This window comes from Hypomesus transpacificus, unplaced genomic scaffold (genome assembly GCF_021917145.1).
Source record: "Hypomesus transpacificus isolate Combined female unplaced genomic scaffold, fHypTra1 scaffold_84, whole genome shotgun sequence".
NCBI lineage: Eukaryota > Metazoa > Chordata > Actinopteri > Osmeriformes > Osmeridae > Hypomesus > Hypomesus transpacificus.
This window is the reverse complement of record NW_025814038.1, coordinates 841,412-851,584: the sequence shown is the minus strand read 5'-3', so window position 1 is coordinate 851,584 and position 10,173 is coordinate 841,412. Positions and strand designations below refer to the sequence as shown.

At 49.7% G+C, this 10,173-nt stretch overlaps 1 protein-coding gene across 1 annotated transcript; it reads left to right on the top strand.

Moving 5' to 3' along the window:
• The first annotated feature begins 1,930 nt into the window (after positions 1–1,930).
• Positions 1,931–9,869, top strand: LOC124466159 (homer protein homolog 1-like). Its single transcript, XM_047017863.1, is given in 13 exon segments — positions 1,931–1,944; positions 2,175–2,244; positions 2,246–2,332; positions 3,720–3,815; positions 3,817–3,852; positions 4,420–4,434; positions 4,436–4,483; positions 4,485–4,514; positions 5,480–5,619; positions 6,474–6,633; positions 7,178–7,288; positions 7,437–7,517; positions 7,892–9,869. Coding segments are annotated over 13 exon segments (1,077 nt in total). The 3' UTR covers positions 8,081–9,869.
• The last annotated feature ends 304 nt before the right edge of the window (positions 9,870–10,173 follow it).

The following is a 10,173-nucleotide window of genomic DNA, read 5'->3' as shown; positions in this document are numbered from 1 at the left end:
TTCTTTAGGTTTCTGACAGAGACTCACATGTGATAGATATACCCATCATACGTTGCTTAGAAGGGATGGCTGTAAGTGTGTCTGTGTGTGTGTGTTTGCTCTGCAGCATTGTTCAGCTCTGGCTTTAAATTTAGAGTGACATTTGCATATCTGCCTTCGCTTTGCTTGCTTAGAGAAATATAAACAAAATAAAGCAGTATTCCTGCCTTATCTCATCACCACCTCCCACACACAATGCAGGAGGGTTCAAGTTAAACCCACTTCACTCTCTGTCTCTCTCTGTCTCCCTCTCCTCTGCCAGCCTTATTCCACAGCTTGTTAAGTTCTCCCCCATTCTCTGGCTACCTCCTCGCCCCACCTTCGACTGTGTCCTCCAGGAAGCATTGGTATTCGATCGGTTCACCTCTCTCTTTCCCACTCCTCCTGTTAAGCCCTATCTCTTGTCCTAGCCTGGCTCCCTCTGTCCCCACCCTCCCCAGTCACCTGTTCCATGATGTTAGCGATAGCCTAATTAGCCGATGGTGGAATAACTTATAAGGGACCAATTACGAGGGGCTCCTAGGAAGCATCCTATCTGTCCAGCATCGGAGGACTAGCGTGGCTCGGTGCGGCACCGAGGGTGACTAACATTCTTTACACTAAAGCACATCAACTACGATAAATGGAGTAGGGGAGTCGTTTGTCTTTGTTGCTTGCTACCGTTCTGGCTTCTTAAATGCGTTGCTTCCACTGAGTCAATTGAATCGACTCCCAACATTCATCCACTCGTTGGTGGTGATTCATTCATTCGGCCGGGGGCGGTTTTTATATGGCTCGAAAGAAGCCTCTTTGCTAATGTGCAGCTGGCTTGAAGAGATGGACCGCACTTAGGCGATGCAGAAATGGTAGTGTGTGTGTGTGTGAGAGGTTTTGGCCAGATGTATGTTTGTGTAAGAGAACACACACTTGGGCCTCTGTGTGTGTGTGTTTTGCCTCTTGGGTGTTTTTGCTTCCCAGGTCATGGGCAGTACAGTGCAGTGAACAGTAGGAGAGAGTGAATAATGGATGTAGAGAGATCTGGAAGGCTGTGTCTCTCACCTAACTCTGCTCCCACCACCTCAGGCCTGACTACCATGGGTACATTTACATTTAGTAGACGTTCTTATCCAGAGCGACTTACAGTAAGTACAGGGACATTTCCCCCGTGGCAAGTAGGGTGAAGTGCCTTGTTCAAGGACACAATGTAATTTGGCACGGCCGGGAATTGAACCAACAACCTTCTGATTAATAGCCCGATTCCCTAACCGCTCAGCCATCTGACCACCACAATTAATATGTAGGTTGTATATGTAATGAACTCAATTTCGAAAAAAATATCACAAATGTCACAATATTATTCTGGATATACTTGAGTTTTAGGCCTAGGACTATGTGATAGGCCTGCCCCATACAGTACAGGTCCACATCCTTGTTTACCAGGGAGTCAGGTGGCTGAGCGGTTAGGGAATCGGGCTATTAATCAGAAGGTTGTTGGTTCAATTCCAGGCTGTGCCAAATGACGGGCTCTTCACCCTACTTACCTCGGGGGGGAATGTCCCTGTACTTACTGTAAGTCGCTCTGGATAAGAGCATCTGCTAAATGACTAAATGTAATGTAAATGTATGAACCTCTGGATGTGATGATAACGTGTTTTTATGCTTGTAGGCCTACCAACCTGGCATCATAAGGTTCTACTTGCCAATCCAACCAATCATACGCGTCAATGAGAACTGTAGGACCAATAATAAAACGATTCCGTGACGTCATCATATCTTAAGCTGACATGGCTGTGTTTGATGTCAGCAGGGTTTATGTTTCTTGTGGTATTTGAATCTGGGTATTCCTGGCTGCTTACCCCACATAACCCCTGAGAGAGCCCCCCATGGGAGAGCCCAATTAGCCTAGCCTAAGATGGCACTGAGAGTGTCCGTTTCAGAGCTGCCCCCATGCAGACGTTGCACATTTTAGGCTATTTTCTTCACCGTCGGATCGATTTTTTTTTAGTTTCCTTTAATCATTTTTTTTATCAACTGTAAGTTTACATGCTGGCTTTCTGATAGGGCAATGGGATTTACTTGGTATTTTCTGTACTTATGGAGTCTTTCTCTTTCTTTCTCTCTTTCTGATTCTCTCTCTTTCTCTCTCTCTCCTGCAGGGAGCAGCCGATCTTCAGCACGCGGGCCCATGTCTTCCAGATCGACCCCACTACCAAGAAGAACTGGGTTTCCCACCAGTAAACATGCCGTCACAGTCTCCTACTTCTTTGACAGTACCCGGAGCGTCTACCGTATTATAAGCCTAGATGGGTCCAAGGTGTGTGTGTCGTGTGTGTCGTGTGTTACATACATTTTTCTCTGTGTACATTCTTTGGAATCGGTGTCAGAAATGTCGGTCTGTGCGTCTTTGATAGTTTCAGAGGGATGGATGGAGGGAAGGAGAGAGAGAGAGACACAGACAGACAGAAAGAGAGAGAGACAGAAAGAGAGGGAGGCAGAAAGAGAGAGAGACAGATAGAGACAGAAAGAGAGAGAGAGACAGACAGACAGACAGAGAGAGACACAGAAAGAGAGAGAGGCAGAGAGAGACAGGCAGGCCTGCTGCCTTCCCCCAGGCTCTGGCCTGTCAGAACATTAGACGCCGCCGAGTCTCCGACCGTCAGCCTACGCCGATCCATACCGTTCTTCTACCTCATCTGGATGAGCCGAGGTAATAATGAGATCCCGTCCTTTTGCACCTATGAGAAAAAAGCACATACTTTCCAAGTCCCCTGCAGACTACGTTTGCCAGCCGCGTTTCCACGGGCAGCAGCAGATCCCCACAGCGGCACCAAGGGGGGCGGCGCGGTCGCTGCCATTATTTTCATCTCCGGCATGGGTGCAGGAGTGGAGTTATTTTAGCCGAGGTGCTTATGTAATGTCCTGCGCTCGTCTCTCCGCTGTTGTCTGGGTGACCCCTGAGTGAGTGGTGTGATCTCAGCTATGCGCCGTTCTCTCTCTGCTGGAAAGAGCAGGAGGAAGAGCAGGAGGAAGAGCAGGAGCTACTGGCAGCCCTTCACACGGGGAGGGCTGTCGCAGACGCCGCCAGTGAACAGACACAGGCACAGAGTCGATGCTTTTAATTCAAACGCAGACCAACTTATAAGTGGCGTTTACCGGCACATAGACCCGTCTTCTTCCTCCCTCCCACACACACACACACACACACACACACCACACACAGACCCCACACACACACACACGACCCCACACACACACACACTACACAGACCCACACACACACATACACAGACCCCACACACACACACACACGCCTCTGCCTACTCGCTAACCGACATCGCTCTTTTCCCACCTCCCACTCCCTCCTCCATCCCCGTTCTCTGATCGATGCCAGTTGAGTCAATCGGGCCTCGCTGGGCCCCTCTCGTTATCGATTGCTTCCTGTTTGGCAATCGATACAAGTGCAAACGCTGTAGACACACATGCTGTGCGTGTTCCCCCCCCACACACACACACACACAGCGTCAGAGAGATAACAGGCTCTCTTCCAGTCACAGTTGCTCTAGGCAACTATCCTTACGTTCACTAAGTGTACTTTCGTCTGAGGCAAGAAAGCTTTCTGGTGGAGGAGAGAGCCCATGTAAGGGCGTGGCCCTTTTTCCCCCTCATGAGTCACTGTTGTGTGTGTTTCTTCCCCCCTTCAGGCCATCATCAACAGCACGATCACTCCCAACATGACGTTCACCAAGACATCCCAGAAGTTTGGCCAGTGGGCCGACAGCCGTGCAAACACCGTGTACGGGGCTGGGCTTCTCCTCCGAGGGTCACCTGGTCAAGGTCAGGACCACCTGCCTGCAAACACCTAGTGTCTCTCTGTCTATTCTGTCTATCCTGTCTTTCCCTCCCTCTCTTTCCCTCCCCTCTCTCTCTCTCCTCTCTCTCTCTCTCTCTCTCTCTCTCTCTCTCTCTCTCTCCTCTCCCTCCCCCCCCTCTCTCTTTCCCTCCCTCTTTCCCTCCTCCCCTCTCTCTCTCTCTCTCTCTCTCTTCTCTCTCTCTCTCTCTCTCTCTCCTCTCTCTCTCTCCTCCCCTCTCTGTCCCTCTTTTCCTCCCTCTTTCCCTCCCTCTTTCCTCCCTCTCTTTCCCTCCCTCTTCTCCTCCCTCCCTCCCTCCCTCCCTCCCCCCCCCTCTCTCTCTCTCTCTCTCTCTCTCTCTCTCTCTCTCCTCTCTCTCTCTCTCTCTCTCTCTCTCTCTCTCTCCTCCCTCCCCCACTCTCTCTCTCCTCCCTCCCTCTCTCTCTCTCTCTCTCTCTCTCTCTCTCTCTCTCCTCTCTCTCTCTCTCTCTCTCTCTCTCACTCACTGTACCTCCACCGTCTAGTGTTTCTCACACCCCTGCCTCTCTCCCAGTTTGCAGAGAAGTTCGCCCGAGTTCAAAGAGGCAGCCCGGCAAGCCAAGGAGAAGTCTCAGGAGAAAAACCGAGCTCACCAGCACTCCCTCGCAGGTAACCTCCCCCCCTCCACCCCTCCTCGTCTGAACGCGTGGTCATGACGACGAGTCGTACCCGCGGGGCTAGGCGGTCCCGAGGAGCAGGATTGAGAGAGGCTGAGGTTGGAGAGGAGTTGCCGCCCGAAAATTGTGTTCTACCAACTGCTAAAAATGTTCATCTAGGGGGTCACGTTGTTCTGGAGAGTGGCAGAACTGGGCATGTTCACGCGTGCATTCATTCCCCCACTCCCAGTTCCCTCCCCTGAACGTTTTTTTTAGTCACGTGTTACAACCCTTCCTATTGAGATGACATGTTCTCATTTGAAACCCTTTTCACTGCTATGGCCCAAGTGAATCACCTTGTTGGGCTTGATTGACCCCTGTGCTCTGCCCATCAACTCTTCCTCCAGGTCGCAGCTGTAAGGAAATATGTTTTGTCTGTCAACAAACCTGGTATAAAGAAGGTAAAAAAAAGAAAGAAATAAACCATCACGCCATAACCTCAGTCTGATTCCTCCCTGGCCTAATCCTAGATGACATTGTTGCCCCCCCCCCCCCCTCGTCCACCCAGCTTTCATCTAACTCACTCACCCTTCTAGCGCTCTCCCCAGAACAGTGCCACCTTGTGGCCTCATGTACACTGAACGGTGACGACAGAGGCCCTTACAGTAAAGCCCAATCTCATTGTGATCTCGGAAATGTAAAATACCACTATCATTCCACTCTTTGGGGAGAGACCTGTCCCTTAGTCTGGATGTGATGCCCTCTACCCTTCTAATCTCAGATTAACACTCAGATTAACCCCATTTCAGTGTCACGTTAACTCACACAACCCGCCAACCCCCCTGCCCTCCCCTCCACCCCCTCTCCCCTTCAGCTCAAGGCATCCATGTGGGCTTCCTTCCCCCCCAGCGCCAAAACCGTGAGATCGTTTTGACATGTAAACTGTTTCACAGTGCCGACTGTTCTTGGTCCAATCAGGAGTCGGCGAGCGGCGACCTCCAGTCCCCAATGACCCCGGAGAGCATCAATGGCACAGATGACGAGAGGGTCACGCCAGACGCGCCGCAACTCCCGGAACCCCGAGCAGAAACCCCCCAGTCACTGCCCTTCTCACACAGGTAGGCCTGAAGCCTGGGACTGGAGTCGAAGGCTAAACCCAGAATAGCTACGCCTCATTGGGTATAGATAGTAAATTGACGAGGCCCTTAAGGCCTCAAATCCTGCACGTACGAAGGCCAGGCCTTTCATTTTTCAACACCGAGAATGTTCGTCGAGTATATCATTTATCGAGTGTACATTTGAGATCTTTATTAGCAGTAACACTCTGTGGTCTACTTCTGTATCCGGTCAAGATCCTTGTCCTCCATCTCAACCAGAACATACACAGAGCTACATGCTACTCTCATGTTCTCTGTAGCGTAGGGGGTTCACTAGCCCCACGAGGCCTCCATTTAGAGTGTTGATTTCAAAGGAAATTGGCACAGCGCAGCACATTCCAGGATGGACGTGTCGATTCATTTCATTCATTATTTATCCTGTCCCAGTAGCCTTGGCACAGTAGAGAAACATTGCATTAAAACACCACGCGTGGCTCGTATTAATTATGAATCGCTAAACGAGTGCAACGTTTTGCCTTTCGCAGACGCCGTGCGCCGTTTCCCTCGGGTCGGCTTGGGCCTCGGGGGGGGGGGGGGGGGGAGGTGGGGGGGGTTGTTGCTAGGGGGGGTTGCTAAGGGCCCGAAGACTGTAGGACAAGAAGCTTAAACCACCACATGGCTTGTTAATGACCGTAGCGCAATTAGATTCCCCTCTGTCCCCGGGGCAGTCCCTGAAGGCCCACAGGCCTCCAGTCCAGCTCATTAATCACTTGGTCACTAATCAAGGTGCATCTGATGGAAACGCTGGCTCGGCGTGGCTGGCTGCGTGCCTAACGACCCTGTCTGTCTGTCTGTCGGTCTGTTTGTCTGTCCAGCTCGTCCAGCATCAACAAGCACTGGGAGGCGGAGCTGGCGGCGCTGAAGGGGAACAACGCCAAGTTGACGGCGGCGCTGCTCGAGTCCACGGCCAATGTGAAGCAGTGGAAGCAGCAGCTGGGGGCCTATCAGGAGGAGGCGGAGAGACTGCACAAGCGGGTCAGACCACCCTACAGACTGTCCTACTGACCACCCTACAGACTGTCCTACTGACCACCCTGCAGACTGTCCTACTGACTACCCTGCAGACTGTCCTACTGACCACCCTACAGACTGTCCTACTGACCACCCTGCAGACTGTCCTGCTGACCACCCTACAGACTGTCCTACTGACCACACTACAGACTGTCCTGCTGACCACCCTACAGACTGTCCTGCTGTCCACCCTGCAGACTGTCCTACTGTCCACCCTGCAGACTGTCCTACTGACCACCCTACAGTCTACTCTATATACATACAGAGTGTCCTACAGATGAGGATGACATGACTCCACTTTGCAGACTTTCCTCCAGACAGCTTTACAGGAGTAGACTGGAGACGTGTTCGATACTGTGACGTATACAGAGACAGCACACCACACAGGACAAACTGGTTATTGAAACAAACCGTATAATTGGACAGCTGAGATCGTACAGGTGGAAAGGACAGGGGAGACCTTATGGAATAATGAAGGATACGGGCGTGTGTGTGTGTGTTTCCATAGGTCACAGAGCTAGAGTGTGTCAGCGGTCAGACCACAGTGATTAAATCTCAGAAGACCGAACTCAACCAGACGATAGAGGAGTTGGAGTCTGAGTTAAAGGCCAAGGAGGAGGTAACGTGTGTGTGTGTGTGTGCGGCTGTGTGCGTCTGTGTGCGTCTGTGTGCGCAGGGTGTGTGTCACATACAAGACTATATGCTTGCTACGGTATACTTGCTATCACGATGGTAACTTCCTTTTCCAACCTGGCGACCGCCTGCAGGAGCTGGAGAGGCTGAAGGCAGAAGTGGAGAGTGCCAACGAGTTCCAGACCCAGAAAGACTCGCTAGCACAGAAACTGAAGGTGAACCTGAATGCACAGCACCACCGCTCACCATGTGACGTAACACAGCACACATGCCTAGTGCCGAAGTGAAGAATCCTCCTCATCCTCTCTTCCACTCTTCCCTTCCTCCTCCTCCTCTCCTCCCTTCTTCCTCCTCTCCTCTTCCTCCACTCCCTTCTTCCTTCTCTTCCTCCTCCCTTCCACTCTTCCCTTCCTCCTCCTTTCCACTCTACCTTCCCTTCCTCCTCTTCTCCTCCCTTCCTCCTCTCCCCACTCCTCCTCCCCCCACTCCTCCTCCCTTCCTCCTCCCCCTCTCCTCTCTTCCTCTCCCCCGTCCTCCTCCTCTCCTCCCTTCCTCCTCCTCCCCTTCCCCATCCTCCTCTCCTCCCCAGGACACCGAGTCGAGGAACCAGGTCCTTGAGGCTCAGCTGGGTGAGATGGAGCAGCGTCTGGAGGGCAGTCAGCTGGAGAGGGAGGCCTTCCGCAAGAGCCTGCGCTCCCTCCTGGAGCTGCTGGACGGCAAGATCTTCGAGCTGACCGAGCTCCGAGACAGCCTGGCCAAGCTCATCGAGAGCAGCTAAAGGCCGGGCGCTGCCCCCTGGTGGAGCGTCCCCGACACTGCACCCTCGCCATCGATCCCCAACGCAGCAGTGTGGAGTTGTGCCGTGAGGCAACCGCCCCCGAAATATTTAAATTGACATAAATACCACTCACCTGCATTCTGCATGCGGGCACTTGACCGGGAGGAGAAAAACACTCATATTGCTGGTGAATGAATAGCTTTCATGCTCCGATTTTTCATATAACGACACTGGTACTCCTGTATAGATACTTTTTGGGGGGGGGGTTACGTCCGTTAACGCACACACGCTCACGTCTCTTCACGTTTACACCGCTGGCCTCTGCCTTCCTCTTGCTCCCCTCGCTCCACGCGGGGCGGGAGCTCTGACGACACGTCCGCTAGTTGGTCGCCCCCAGGTTCTACGCTTCATTTCTGGCTCGCATTCCTTTTGAGAAGACACCTCCCTAATCCTAAAAGAAATGCTCTTTTTTTTTAAGGGGGTCAACCTTCCATCACAAAAGCCTGGACAGCAAGACAACAGCTCTGATTTTGTGCTTTTCTTTGGTGCGTTGTTCAGTCACCCAGTGTTGGTGACGTGTATTTATATTTGTTGTCCTCCAATCATTCAGGTTTCTTTTTTTTCTTCTGTATTCTCATTATTAATATTGTTATTATTATAGCTCATTTTGACAGGGATGTCATTGTCAGCCAAATGAACAGTCAGATTAGATGAGAAAAGACTGCTTTCTAAGAAGGTCACCAGGACATCTGAACTCTCGAGGTCACGGTTCATTAAGGAAATGACCTTTGTGTGACCTTGTGAAACTCGGTGTCACCCTTTTCATTTTGAGATGAGAAACTGGTTTCCCCCACAGGCGTGTGGGGCTAGATCGTGCGTCTTTTATCCACGACAGTAAATGAGCAATACTAAGAGAGCCCGTTTAGAAGTCAAACTCTTGATCAGTCTCACTTTCAGGTATTTAACTCCTCTTCTCGGACGCGTGAGACTGACCACCAATCGAGGTGCTGCAGTCGTGCTTTAGCAGCGAGTGACGGTCTTGTTTGTTTCTACACACGGTTTTGTATGAATACTAATATAACAACTTTATAGTGCACTTGTGAAAATGGAATTGTATGTTTGGGTGAATCCGTAGAGACGATTTTTGTTTTATTTTCCCTGTTGTTATTGTTGCGACGAAGTGCAATGATTGAACCTATGTTTTTTTTGTTAATTTATTATCCAAGCTATGTATTGATTATGATGATTATGATATGAAACAAAGATGTTTTCTTTTCTTTGAACCTCATGATTTGTATTATAATTTTTTTATGTCTGGTATGTGGGCGTCACGGCTGGTGTTTTCTTAGGTGTGGAAACTGGCAATATTTTTGAACTATTACACAAAGGAAATGGAAATCGAGACAAAAAATAACTTTTTTCCTTTTGCCAAATATGTTTTCCTGTACAGAATATTAATTTTGCTGATGTTGCCTTTGGTACAAAGATGCATCAATGGTAGCTAACTACGGTACTTTGTGGGGTTTACTATTGCCAAAAATCTGTGATAATGTAAGAAAAATATATTATATGTATATCTGAAGAACACTATTTAAGGGCTTGTTGTTGGTTCTGGTATATTTGGGAGACACACATGACCGCTCCGGTCGGCTTCATCATGACGTTTAAATTATGAACCGTAAAATTAGTTTGAAAGGGAATAACCTTTGAATGATTTTAAATGTTGATTATACCACATGCTTAAAACACAATTTTCTGTTTCTAATAAAAAACTAAAATAAGAACGTAATAAAAGGTAGGGGTTTTCGTAGTTTGCTTAAACGTAATTTAAATGTGGTGGGGGAGAGAGGAGCATGGATTATCTGCAGTTTGAGAGGCTAGTCACATGACACTGGAAACAACCAGCTATGTTTAGATGTAATCAATGGTTTTTCCAGTCAGTGGGCATGCTAGGATTCATGCAATGATGCATTGAACCACCAGTGTAAAACTCGTCGTACCTAAATGTTGATACATCTGTCATATGCCGTATCAAACCAAGCATCAAGGGAATACATTTTGATTTGTTTTATTTTGAAAGGAAAATATATCAT